Here is a 14,977-nt window from a genome sequence, read left to right on the forward strand (position 1 = left end):
TGAAACACATTTATCAATATCAATGTCATTATATAAAACACATTTAAAAAAAAAATAATGATTTCATTATATAAACTCAACAAACTCAGGTTAAATGATTATGATACCATTAAAAAATAATTTTACAGTCACTTATATACTATATATGGTATAAAATTTACAGTCACACTATATATTTTTACTAATATATGTTTTGATTCATTTAATTAATGTTGTGTAAATTGTTATGAATTTTTTTTTCTATACTATTATTAAATTAAATGAAATTCACGATCACATATACTTCTAAAAATGAAACAAAATATGTATTTTTTAAAATAAAATAAAACTCATTTTGACATTAAGCATATCAATCACTCTAAAATAATAATAAAAATGTAAGATATAACCTATCTAATGAAGAAAAATAATTTATTAAGATGTCACGGTGTGAGTAATTTTCTATCTAAAAATTTAAAATATTGATAAATAGATATAAAATTTCTTACCATATATATCATGTTAATTTTTAATTCAACTACCTCCTTAAATAAAAATTACATTGGCAAGTATAAATCAATTAAACAAACTTATCATATTTTGATGACATGGTAAACTTATAAATATTTAATTTTGAAGAACAATGGGTAAATTCTCTATCTAGCACCATTTACACTTTTATTTTCCTAACTAGCACCCTTTTGTTTTTATTTTCCTATCTAACACTCTTTTGTTTTTATTTCCCTATCTAACACCCTTTTATTTTTTATTTTCCTATCTAGCACCATTTAAAAAATAAATTAAAAAATAATAAATTATTATTTTTTGATAATTTTAATTTTGAATGTATTAAAAAATAAATATTTTTAATGTTTAAAATAGTTAGAAATATAATTAATGAATAAAGAAATGTGTTTTTACAAAATAAAAATAAAAAAGTAATAAATTTAAAATGTTTATTTTAAAAATTATTTTTTTAAGAATGAATAAAATAAAAAATTAAACTCTACAACAACATAAAAGTTGAATATATAAACATAAATTAGTATTTATTTTTATTATTATTGATGATGTAATTATGTTAATTTCAAGTAAAAAAATACAGGACATAATTATAAAAAAACAGTTAAATAAGGACTGATATGGACATAAAAGAACAACATGATCGAAAAAAAAATGTTCATATTGTCAAACATCAAGACACACATAAAGAATATGTCCCAACATTACTGGATTGTGCACTTCTCTCGTTATTAATTATGTTTCATTTCGCACAAACTATTTAATGTACCATTGAAAAAAATATTAAATTAATTATCATTTTTCATTTATTTTCATTTTTATGATCAACATATACTTATTTAGTATCGTCTTATATCTCTTATATTTATCTTATTTGGATTTATTTTTATATCTTTTATCTTTATCTTAATTTGTTTTGCCTTTATTTTATATCTTTTATGTTTTTAGTTATTATTTTTTTTCTACCATTATTTTTTTTATTGTTGCTGTTTTTATTTTCTAGACTTATTTTCTTTTTTCATCTTTTGCTTCTCATCTGTAGGCATTAAGTGTAACATTTGCATTAGTTTTTTTTTTAGGATTTTGCATTTAGGATAGACACTTCAATATTACTTGTGTATCCACAATTAATTAATATTAATTGACTTTGTTTTTTTTTTAATTATGTCATGTATTTTTTACTTGAAATTAACATGATTACATCATCAATTAAATAGTAATTTATGTTTATAGATTCAAATTTTATATTGTTGTAGGGTTTAATTTTTTATTTTCTTCATTCTTAAAAAAAAAATTTTAAACTAAACATTTTAATTTTTTTAATTTTATTTTATAAAAACTCATTTATTTATTCATTAATTATATTTCTAACTATTTTAAACATTAAAAATATTTATTTTTTAATGCATTCAAAATTAAAATTATCAAAAAATAGATAAATTATTATTATTATTATTTTTTTTAAATGATGCTAGATAGGGAAATAAAAAATAAAAGGATACTAGATAGAAAAATAAAATAAAAGAGTGCTAAATAAGAAAATAAAAATAAAAGGTGCTAGTTAGGAAAATAAAAGTCTAAATAATACTAAATAGGAAATTTAAAAAATAAAATAAAATTGAGGATGTGAGTGTTTCTAGAAGCGCAGGCCAGACAAGGTCACACGTTTAAGGCTTTTAGGTGACAGACATGGCATCACATGTGAAACCATTCATCACATAATCTGCCACGTCACACCATGACGTCATCCATTATCATCTTCCCCCACTCATTTGTTTCTATAAACACCATCATTACCCAATTACCATTCCTTTTTATTTCAAACACAACTTTTTTCCTCCTTTTCTAAACACTGCCACCAACTTTACTAGCGCGTGACTCACACTTCCATCAAACACAAATTTCATTTACTAAGAAAACTATTTTTTCGTAAAAAAATAATCTTAATCCAACATTTACCATTTATGATTGGAAATGAAATTTTCGAATTAAATTTTGGAATTTTTGTGTGGAGGTTTAACCAATTATTTTTTAAACTAATTAAGAGTGATTAAGAGAAAAATTAAAGGCAAGAACACAAATAAAAGTCATACATGTATAACTTCACAAAAAATAAAGTGAACCGTTACCATCATTTCACACTTAATTTAAAAGACTTTAACATTTTTATTGAAATAACTTGATTAGTTTAAATTATTTGGCTTAATTTTTCTTTTTTATCTTAAATCTTTTTACATAATTTTTTTAATTTGACCTTTTATACTTATTTTTTTTATCGAAAATAAAAAAATAATAAATATGAATTATTTTAAGAGTAATTCAATCTTTATAAACTCAACCTTTAACTTTTGTCTTCGTCTAAATTCGAGAAAAATTTACTTAAAACTTTGACTCGTGAGATCATTAATCATTCCAATGAAAATTAAATATAAACTAAAAAATCAGGACATCGATAAGAGAAGAGAAAGAAAAATGCGCAAATAAAAATTTCCTTTTATACTTATAAGAATCTCTGTTTTGCATGTAAAAAGTAAAGCGCAGAATGATCCTTTGCATGCAGAAAGGAGAAAATTGTGAAGCAGTGGGGTTGGGCTGGACCATTGACTCAATAGAATAGTAGGTCAACTTACCAACTTCATTCATTCGCACGTGTGGCAAAATAGTTGTTTCCTACTTTTCTTCTTCTTCTTCTTCTTCACACACAATATTCAACACAGTATAAAAAAATCAGAACCTTTAGCCCACCAAAATTCAATAAATCTAAAACAATTGTGTTTCTACAAAATATCTAAGAATTAACATACAATACACAATATGTTTATATAGAAAACATACCATCATTTCTTATGAGAAAATAAGTTAAAATTAATATAAATTAAGGTGACATAAATCATATGAAAAATTAAATAATATTAATTTTTGTGAATATATTAACCATCACCTATTGCAAAGGATCAAGATCCTATAAATAAACATATCAAGAAAAAAAATTATGTATTATTATTGTAATATTTATTATATCTAATTGGAATTTTTTTTACAGATATATTCTCCATCCAAAATCGAAGGTTGAACACCAAATATAAGAAAAAAAAAAGTGGAAGTTTACGATTGAGAGAAATTAATTAGTGTCTTTCAATACAAATGCAGAAAATATTCGACATTTTGAAAATCTAAAATTGCAAACTACAATCACCGGTTTCTTATGTCACTTAAAATTTCAATGAATTCATGAAAAAAATAATGTGGAAAAATAATAATAATTTATATAATAAAAACTATTGTTTTGTATACTAAGATTATTCAAGTACTTATATCTTTAGATAAAAAATAGTTATCTAATATATTTTAAAATTAAATACATCTTAAAAAATTAAACTGAAAAAAATAGGAAAGACTCTGGACAGTAGCAAAGTACTTCCTACTGTTGTTCAGCCCTCACTCTAAAATCTGATCTCAATCATGTATTAATTATAAATTTAACTTTAAAATAGTTAATTAAGATTTTAATTTTTAATTTTAGAAACTAATTTATTGACTAGTTCAGTCACTTATTTAATGACAATAAAACATAATTTACAAACTGACTGGTGTCAATTTTTGAAAGCTTTTATATCGGACTTTGTATTTTTTATTAATTTCTAAAACAGTTTTTGTTTTATCAAAATTCAGTGCCGTAACCTATAAATATTCTAATGCTACAATGTAATAAGAAGTGTTTAAGTAGGAGATTACAGTATTATTTCGTAAGTGAAAAATAATATCATAATCTTTGTACATATATAAAGTAAATGAAATAAAACTAATATTATATACAATATTAGCAAAATGTAAAGTATTAAAAAAAAATTAATACTATAATCTTTAGAAAAAAATTACCTCGGTAATAATATAATAGTGTAATATCTAAAATATTAAAACTATTATAAACAAAAAAAAGTACACATAATATTTTGTTATTCTGATAAAAAAATAAATTATTAAATAAAATTTAAAACCGTAGGACGTACACGTACCAAATCTAGTTGTATCAAATTCGATTTACACATTATTATATATTTTCTCTAAATTAAAAGGGAGGAGCAATTTTTTATAGTAAAATAATTGTGAACACAATTTCCACGGATTTTTTTTTTCTATTTTTTTTTTCTTATAAAATTGGTTATGATTGTACGTGAAGACAGGGACACCGTAGATTCCTTCCACATAGATAGAATCTTATGATTGATCAAAGCTTATTACCAAATATTTCGCCACATCTTCACACGTGTTACTGTAACAAAGCTATCATATTCATCTAGTGTTTGTCTTGGACACAAAAATTAAAATAATTTATTTATTTATTTATTTATATCTATTTTAACAAAAAACTAATAGATAATGTATTCATATCATAAGGTTGGAATACTTATAATGTATTTTAGATATAGAATAGATTAGGTTGAAAATAAAACATTTAAATTACGTATGATCACAATATTTTCAATGATACTGTACCTAATGTTAAAAGAAAAATATTTTTAAGCCAAATAAACATTTATCGCTGTATAAATCAACATAATTATCTTTAATAGTGTTTGTAAGAGATATTAATCCGTAAATATAAAGCATTTTTTTAAAAAAATTTGTATTGTTTTTTTAATCATGTTGTATTATAGAGAATAAAGATGATTGGAGATTCTACATCGATAAAATATTAAAATATTTTATATTTTTATAAGGGATGAAAATAGTACGTTTTAAACCGATTCTATGAAGTTGAGTTAATTTTAAAGTTTACTATTTTGAATTTATCTTAATAAATATTTGTTGGACTTATTCTAAAGAGCTATAGGATCATAGTGTTATAAAGAGATGATGTGTTCACTTCAACTAAAGATTAAGATAACTTTTTATAGATTTCACACTTTTAAATTTAAATTTGTAGAATTCAAGGATATAAAAAGATATTTTATGAAAATCTAAAAAGTTGTTTTTATAAAACCTCCTATTATTATTATGTAAAGTAAAAGATGAGATCTTATATAAAATCTAATTTTTACTATATATGCTCATGCATATTTAATCTATCTCTAATATATTTTAGTATAGATATAAATATTAAATTAAATCCGGGTTTTGACTTGCTAGCCGTCAAGAGAGAAGATAAGATTAAATTAAAGTAAAAAAGAAATCTGAAAAAGCCACGTGGGCCCATCTCAGATCATAAAGAGATAAAATTTTTCTCTCACCTCACTTCGCAACGCCTATAAATACACCCTCACATGCCACACTCTCTTTCATTACCATAACAACAACACATTCACACTTTCTTCCACTGCTTCACTACTCCTCGCACACGCTAACCATGGCCGGCGGAGGTTTCACCAGCGGCGCCGCTGGCGGCGAATTCGAGGCCAAAATCACTCCCATCGTCATTATCTCCTGTATCATGGCCGCCACCGGTGGTCTTATGTTCGGTTACGACGTCGGTGTTTCAGGTAATCCTTCTTCTCACCGGTTCCTTCCTTTACAATTTATAAGCCTTTTTCCGTGTTTTTCACCAACTCATATCTTGTTTTCAACGTTCTTTTTTCTCACCTGTCAACAAGATCTCTTGATCATGGATTGGATCTTTTGCGTTTGGTTCTGATCTGAAATATCGTATTTTAAATGGATCTCACTGCATTTAATAATCTTAGATGACGATGGAATGAAAAACGTGTTTTAATAAAAAAAGAGTTTCGTTAGATAATGAACTATTTTACGTTTAATTATGATCTGGCTGACGAGGACGAAGGCGCTAATATAGGGATTTCTCATGAGTTTGCAAAAAATTGGTGAACCACCATGCTTAATCAGTCAAACGACACGAAAGGGCGTTTTTGAGATTTCACTTAACGGCGCTCGCCGAGGCCAATCTGTCCCGTGACTTTATCTGAAATTGTTGTGGATGTTTAATCAGGTGGTGTGACGTCTATGGCGCCATTCTTGAAGAAGTTTTTTCCGACGGTGTACAGAAAGACGGTGGAAGAGAAAGAATTGGACAGTAACTACTGCAAATATGACAACCAAGGATTGCAGCTTTTCACGTCGTCTCTGTATCTGGCTGGTTTGGTTGCAACGTTCTTCGCTTCCTACACGACGCGAAGGTTGGGAAGAAGATTAACTATGCTCATTGCTGGATTCTTCTTCCTCTGTGGAGTTGTGCTTAATGCCGCTGCTCAAGACCTTGCTATGCTCATTGTTGGTAGGATCCTTCTTGGTTGTGGAGTTGGCTTTGCTAATCAGGTTACCTTCCTCATCTTTTCTTCATGCCAACTCATATATTCCTACTTCCTAATTAATGAGAGTCATTATATATTTCAAACCCTAATTTTTTTTTGTCATTATTACAGATTCTAAAATTCTTAATATCTCTAGTAAGTAAAATAGTAATATTGTAATGAGTTTAGTAACAATTTAATATTTAACATCAACTATATTATAATATTATATAACATTAAGTAAAGGATAAGATATTTTAACATCTCACCCTATAAAAAAATGTGTGATGATAAAAATAATAAAAAACTAAAAAAAAAACTCATTTTAATAATTTATTTAGAGTAATGATAAATTGACCATTTTTAATATCATTTAATTACAAATTTATATTTTATTATATATCTTTATTTTTACACCTACCATATAAAGAGTTATGTCAAAACATTAATTTTCATTTATTTATTAAAAATATTTAAAGTTTAGAATATAAAATAAATTAATTTACTAATAGGAAGATAAATATATTTAATTCTATATTTAATAAGAGTTATATTTTGTTTGAAACGTCAATTTGAAGTACGTGTTATACTTCTACGTAGTATAGTAGTAATTAATTGGAGTTAAATGAGTTCCTGTTGACTAACTCAGATGCTGTTGCTATAGGTTGTAATGCATGTGTCATTCGTTCATTGATTGCTGCATGTGTAAAATACTAGTTACTTTGAAGTGATGAACATGGAACAGGTTTTGTTTCAGTTTTTTTTGGTACGAAAACATTATTTTTATGTTTAAAAATATATTTGTGTTTATTTTTGTTTTTCATGGATCGGAATCAGAAAGAAAATAATCATATTTTAATTATATTGGGAATCTTTTGAGTAGCTCTGAAATTTTTTACCAATTACGAATGTAAAGAACAAAAAAACTTCTAGCTCTTTTTTTTTATATATAAAAACTCTTTTAATTTTTGCTGTGGTCCATATACTTTACGTTTAAAAAAGAACAAATGGGTTCATGAGTTAACTGTTCTTTTTTAAGGTAGAAAATTCACACTTTTCTTACTTTCGAATGAAGCAAATTTTAATTATTTTATTTCCTTTAATGATAACTTAAGGTTAACCAGCAGAATATACAATTTTTGTTTTACAATAATGACGTTTTAAGAAAATTAGTAAGATAATTAATGACGATAGGATAGAGTTTTGTTGTTTCGAGAGTTTAAACGAAGATATTTTACATACTTACGTAGTACATATCCATTAATCCAATTTGAAATGAGTGGTAATGTTTTACGCCTCAAAACTCACGTAGTCAAGATTCCTGTGTCCCTTTCGTCAAAAGACAAAAATTAGTATATTCAGTTTTTATTTGGTGTGTATTGGGTGTACCTATATTCTTATAGAGAAGATGGCCGACGTATGATTTTATAAAGGTTAAGAATTTAATATACATAAAAACCCAATGGTTTTGTCGTGCAGACATATGAATATGTGTCTCACAACTACTTGTGGATTATCATGTGCCAAGGGACGCAAATCTGTGGTTTGTGCTCACACTTTTGTGACAATTGTTAATAATTTTTCCAATCCTATTCACCACCTTTTATCATACTTTTAAATGTTCTCACCATTGGACGTTTAAGGCACTTGTTACAGGGACCACTTTTTTTTACCATATTTTATGATGGTTAGTTTTGTCACTTTGACACAATTCTTTGAAATAAGGTTCATTGCGTGAATCAATTAAAAAGTCTTATGCCTTTTTGCTTTTGAAAAATAATGCATTGTGCAGTTTCTGACTTGCATCACGAATTCCATTTTTTTCCCGTCATTTTCAATACTCTTTAGTCACAAGTTGGACCTTATTTTATTGATTCCTTGCGTAGGTGTGTGCATACATAAGCAATAGAACGAAGCTAGTAAATAATTATTGAATTAAAAGAAACTCTTACCAAACATTCGTGTTTGAATTTGATGACAGGCCGTGCCAGTGTTCCTCTCTGAGATCGCACCTTCAAGAATACGAGGAGCATTGAATATACTGTTCCAGCTGAATGTCACCATTGGCATTCTATTTGCTAACCTTGTCAACTATGGCACCAACAAGTAAGTATTCTATGTGCTCCCACTTTGCTTACGTTTCTTCAGTATTGAGTTGTTCATTGGAATTTGGAAACTAACTGAATCAGATGATGTGTGTGTTTTAGATAAGAGTTAAGTTATCATACCCCAGTTTTTCTATTTTTTTTCCTGTGTTGACTTTATTTGTGGTCGATTATTCCTCACAAGTAGTACTAGTTATCAAATTGAAGTAGTGGATAATAGTGTGGGTGATAACGGTCAAAATTGTTAACCTCATCGACGCAACTGTTGAATGGGAAGCCACAAAAGGACAATGAGTTGTGTGAGCTTCTTTCTAAAGGGACAAGTGTCAATTTAGTGTTTGAAAATTTTTAGAATTAAATGATATAAAAAAAATAAAAATAAAATAATATTACATATAAAAAATTATTGGTTATCAATGTTTCATTATTCCATCAAACACGTGTGTAGTCAGTGGTCAAAGGCCCATACATCAGAGAAAAATGGATTGGGACACTGCGCAGTTTTAAACTGCGGAAGATTTGAGACGTTGAACCTTGTACTCTTTCTCATAAAATATTTAAAACTAACAATCTTTTCAACAGTGACGTCTTCAACAGTTGAAATACATCCATTGTATTTCTTTCTTGAACACCAACATTTTGCATTTTCATGTGATTCCTGACCCCACATGTTTTTAAACTTGCATATGAAACGACAAAATTATCTTAGAAATATATATTCTAAATTACACACATTCTGATGTCTTTTCGGATTTTAAATATATTTTTTATTTTGTATTCTAAAATATGTGTTCTAAAATACAAAAAAACATTATATTTTGGAATCTATAATTTGAAATACAAAATATAATATATATATATATTTTATATTAAATTTCACAAAGGTAAAATTGTAATTTTCATTTATATGAGGGTGTAGATTTAAAAACATGGGGTGGAGAATGAAACAACTAATTCGTGGTCATCCATGTTAGTAAAGGCCCACATGGTCAAGGCCCAAACATTTTAGGCTTTCCGATTTTACGCACAATTCTTTGCAAACACTTTTCAGTTCATATTTTACATTTTTTTTTATCTGTGTATCTTTCTAGGCTTCTAGAAATCATAGTGAAAAAAATAATTCTGAGAGCAAAGTTATTCTAAGTAAGCAGAATGTAAAAATTTAAAATGAATAGTAGGATACATAAGCTAGTACTGAGGAAATCACTCATACTAAGTCAAGAAAACATCATCAGGGGCATTCGTTGAAGAGAAATTTCGTGAAAAATCAATGTTGGTGAATGAATGATCGTGTTCTGGCGTTAAATGATTGCCAATGTTTGCAGACATAATAAAGAAATTGTGAATTTAGTGTTTTGGAGTTGTTCTGATTGAGTATGATTGTGTGGTGACTTGAACAACAGAATCAAAGGTGGGTGGGGTTGGAGGCTATCTCTGGGGTTGGCCGGTATCCCAGCAGTTCTGCTGACGGTGGGAGCCTTGTTGGTGGTGGACACCCCCAACAGTCTCATCGAACGTGGCCGCTTGGAAGAAGGAAAAGCTGTGCTGAAAAAGATTCGTGGCACTGACAACATTGAACCTGAGTTTTTGGAGCTGGTTGAGGCAAGTCGTGTGGCTAAAGAGGTCAAGCACCCTTTCAGGAATCTTCTCAAACGCAGGAACAGACCACAGATTGTCATTTCTATTGCCCTCCAGGTAATTAACTTTCAAAATTCATTGGCCTTCTAAGTAACATCTATATAACATAAACACTAAAATATAAAATACTATGAATGAATTTAAAATGATTTGTTTCTTATTGATATACACAATTTAAGAGGAGTTGTCCGAATTCATTGATATGATAATAAGTATGCTTGTGTTTGTGTGGTGTAAAACAGATATTCCAACAATTCACAGGAATCAACGCAATCATGTTTTATGCTCCGGTGCTGTTCAGCACGGTAGGATTCGGGAACGACGCAGCCCTCTATTCTGCTGTCATAACTGGGGCTGTTAATGTGCTCTCCACCGTCGTTTCCATCTACTCGGTGGACAAACTGGGACGGCGCCTGCTCTTGCTGGAAGCTGGTGTGCAGATGTTTCTGTCTCAAGTGGTCATAGCCATCATCTTGGGAATAAAGGTGAAGGACGATTCCAATGACCTTTCCAAAGGTTTTGCAGTGCTGGTGGTTGTCCTTGTCTGCACTTTCGTCTCTTCCTTCGCATGGTCTTGGGGTCCTCTCGGGTGGCTAATCCCCAGCGAGACTTTTCCATTGGAGACTCGTTCTGCTGGACAGAGTGTCACCGTTTGCGTCAACTTGCTCTTCACCTTCGTCATTGCGCAAGCCTTCCTCTCCATGCTCTGCCACTTCAAGTTTGGCATCTTCTTGTTCTTCTCTGGCTGGGTCTTCATCATGTCTTTCTTCGTGCTTTTCTTGTTACCCGAGACAAAGAATGTCCCCATTGAAGAGATGACTGAGAGAGTGTGGAAGCAGCATTGGTTCTGGAAGAGGTTCATCGATGATGATTACACTGCTGATGAGAAAGTCGCCAATGTCTCCAATGGATATGATCCAGCCTCCAGGTTGTAGACTGTCCATTCACCAATCATTTTCCTTGTCATATTACCAGTATTTTAGGATATAGAGAACCAATCTGGGCTTGTTACAGCTATTAAGCAAGTTCTTTTTTATTTCCCCCTCCACCTGCAATCTTGTACCCACTTTAATCAAACATTATTTTTCCTGTTTCAAGCCATATATGTATGATAAATACTTTATTCTTCCGTAATTTATACTCATTACTTCTCTCTAAACCCTAAACAAACAACAAACAATTATTAATAATATACTTGAAATTATTTTTATTTAAAGTAAACTTTAACTATAATTCAATCTTATAAAATCAATTTATATTTAATATTATTGTAACAGATAGTTTCAGTTTCAAATGGAAAATTGTAGAATAAACAAATAAGTTGACACTTTGTGTATTGTTTATACATGAAGCTACTTGTTATATTGGAAAACAATATTAGTCAACAAGGGAGAAAAACGCCACGAAGGAAATTAATCTGAAAAAGCTTAAAGAAACGGCAATAGGAGCATAAGCACAGAAAACAGAACGAAAACCATTACAATAATTACTTATAACAATAACAGTGTGAGTAATTTTGGTGATAGATATCAATTATAAAGAATGAAATATTTTAGTTTTTAGTTGATGTGAGATCTCTTACTTACTGATAATTGTTTTGGTGTATACATGGAAAAACAAGCTGAAGCAGAGTGAATTTAGCATATTTGTCTTACACAATTGGTTGGCATCTGGATTTGATAGTAGTTAGGGTATCATAGTATTGGATGTTGTTGTATAAAGAGAATGGTTATTGCTTTTCTCATGCGCAAAGCAATGTGATGATCTCCAAATGGGAACAATGTAGAGTGGTTGCTATTTCATGATGACACTCACCACTCACTTCACAAAACATGTTAAAAATAAACAAACCTCATCATGGTTGAAATGAAGTGCAGTAGCCGCACAGATCTAACCCGTTTTCTCCGACATTCTTGCCTTTCAAGTTTCACAACCTTAAACCCATAACCACTCACAACCAAAACTATCATGTCGCAAATAACAAGGATAGAGACTATACGGTCTATTATTTGGATCAAATTATAATATCAGAAAAAAATACTAGAAATTAACACATTTCATATTATATAATTCGATAGAAATATCAACTTATAATCTCAGTCTTTTTAACATGGTATAAAAGTAATTTTAAGTCTATCATAACGATTATTTGTTGGATTTATCAAGTCACTCACCATTCAACCGTATCACCCATAATATATAGTCTTACGCACGAGTTGGTAACCTTGACTATAAATTATATATATAAATGGATGCGAACCTTATAATGTAAGTCAATTTTACGATATTGAGTTAAGATTAATTTTTTTTTTAATAATATAATTTTAGACAAATCCTTTTGCTTTGATCTGTGTTACAGATCACAAGCCATCATCTATGATTCAACCTTTATAATCCCTAATTAATTGAATGTTTTTCATCATCAATTTTTTTTCTGCATGCGCACCACTTTGTTCATTGTATTTTCTCGTGATTGATACTCTTTTTAAAGTGAAGTTTTTTTCTTTTATCAGCGAAAGTAAAGGTAAAAAACCCAATAAGATACCACCCAGCTAAAACTGCTTGCATGCAAATGCATTAATACAAGTTTGGACCAGTTTTATTACACTAGTTTCCTTTTTATGCAAGATATTGATCTATATATTTGTTAACCTAATAAAGGGATCAAATAAAATTTAGCCAAAAATAGGAAGACAGTTTAGATCCACTTTTACCTACCAAACATGATTGCAAAAAAAAAAACTAAGGGGCCACCTTGTTCATATTAAAAAGGAGGTTTTCATCAAAAGAAATAAGAATAAAAACAAAATAACCAACTAATTAACTTTTCCATTCTTCAAGTTCCATTCTCCATCTCCCAAAGCCATGTAGTTAAAAAGGATATATAAAGATCCCAGAGAGCAGAGAAGAGAAGAGAAGCCTCAATTGCTCAAACCTCAGCCAAAGGAAAAGGTGATTCCTAATTAGTGTGCAGAGCTTGTAGCCATGGCATTTACAGAGAAAGCTGTGGTTTTCTTGGTGATGATGATGGCAGCTTTTCAAATTTCACATGCAGCTGTGCACAAGGTTGGGGACTCATCTGCCTGGACCATCATTGGTAATATAGATTACAGGAAATGGGCTGCTACTAAGAACTTCCAAGTTGGTGACACTATCAGTAAGTTCCCTCACTCCAAAATTCTTTATTTATGTTCACTCGAAATTTTCTTGGAAATGGAAAATCCTTTGAATTTTACATGCAACCTCCTTTAAGAATGAAAACAAAACAACCATGTCATCAAAATATTAGCATGAAAGAATTAAAAGATGGTAATTTGTGTGATCAGTTTTTGAGTACAATGCCAAGTTCCACAACGTGATGCGAGTGACACATGCTATGTACAAGTCATGCAATGCATCGTCCCCATTGACAACCATGACCACTGGGAATGACAGCATAAAGATAACAAATCATGGTCACCACTTCTTCATATGTGGCGTTCCTGGTCACTGCCAAGCAGGACAGAAGGTTGATATCAACGTGATGAAGGTATCTGCTGCAGCAGCACCAACACCAACATCAGCAATGGCTTCTCCAGTTCCACCTGCTGCTAATGTACCAGCACCCTCTCCTAACAATGCATCCCCATTCATTGTTGTCAAGGGAGCTTTTGCTTTTTCAGCTTTGGCTATGGCTCTGCTGCATTTCTTGCTCTTTCTACCCCTTCATTATTGAGATTTATACTTGTTAATTAGTTCTTAAGAATATGGTTTATTGGATATTTGGATTTTCTTTTTTAATGATCATGTCAAAATATTTCAATACATTTTCATTGTCAGGATCCTTGTAACCGTTTTTGAATGACAAGATTTTATTTTCACATCTGATTTTTGGATTGGTTGAGTTTAGACGATAAATAACAATTCGAAATTTATAGTTATGTTGTTAGGAACTTTTGGATAAACTGTAAAGTGGATTTAATACATAATAATAGTGTACACCTAAATATTGAATGAAAAAAATATTGATATTATAAGTGATATGCTAGGAAAAAAGACTTATATAATGATAAGTTATTAAAATAATAAAACATTTAAAAATTATCACTCAATAAGATATATAGTAGAAGAGCAATAACATAACAATTTTGGATACTAAGACGATTTAGGCAATTTTTTTCCAACTTGTTTTTATGTAAAAGACGTTACTCACATGTGTTATAATTTATATAATTTTTTTATTTAAATAAATTTTCATACACGTCAATCTATAAAATAATTATTTTTTTTCAGGTGAAGGAAAATATTGAATAATTTATTTGAGTGACAAGATTATATATAAGAATAAATAATTAAAAAAAAACAATTTCAGACGCTAATTTTACTTATAATAGAGAATACCGATCATGTCAGTTTATGTTCTTTTATTAAGAAATTAAATATATATTAATCATGTAAAAGAAATTTTAATTTTAATTAGACACAAGTAAAAAAGTTTATTCTGTTAAT

At 29.1% G+C, this 14,977-nt stretch overlaps 2 protein-coding genes across 2 annotated transcripts; both read left to right on the plus strand.

Moving 5' to 3' along the window:
- Positions 1–5,769: 5,769 nt before the first annotated feature.
- Positions 5,770–11,623, plus strand: LOC137810394 (sugar transport protein 13). Its single transcript, XM_068611629.1, has 5 exons — positions 5,770–5,981; positions 6,446–6,771; positions 8,728–8,852; positions 10,255–10,546; positions 10,732–11,623. Exons 1-5 carry the CDS (start codon positions 5,849–5,851, stop codon positions 11,422–11,424), a joined length of 1,569 nt encoding a protein of 522 aa, XP_068467730.1. The 5' UTR covers positions 5,770–5,848; the 3' UTR covers positions 11,425–11,623.
- Positions 11,624–13,282: 1,659 nt separating this feature from the next.
- Positions 13,283–14,351, plus strand: LOC137810395 (mavicyanin-like). The gene is made up of 2 exons (XM_068611630.1): positions 13,283–13,646; positions 13,816–14,351. The coding sequence occupies exons 1-2, from the start codon at positions 13,475–13,477 to the stop codon at positions 14,202–14,204; spliced, it is 561 nt and encodes a 186-aa protein (XP_068467731.1). The 5' UTR covers positions 13,283–13,474; the 3' UTR covers positions 14,205–14,351.
- The last annotated feature ends 626 nt before the right edge of the window (positions 14,352–14,977 follow it).

This window comes from Phaseolus vulgaris, chromosome 2, assembly GCF_000499845.2.
Source record: "Phaseolus vulgaris cultivar G19833 chromosome 2, P. vulgaris v2.0, whole genome shotgun sequence".
Classification (NCBI taxonomy): domain Eukaryota; kingdom Viridiplantae; phylum Streptophyta; class Magnoliopsida; order Fabales; family Fabaceae; genus Phaseolus; species Phaseolus vulgaris.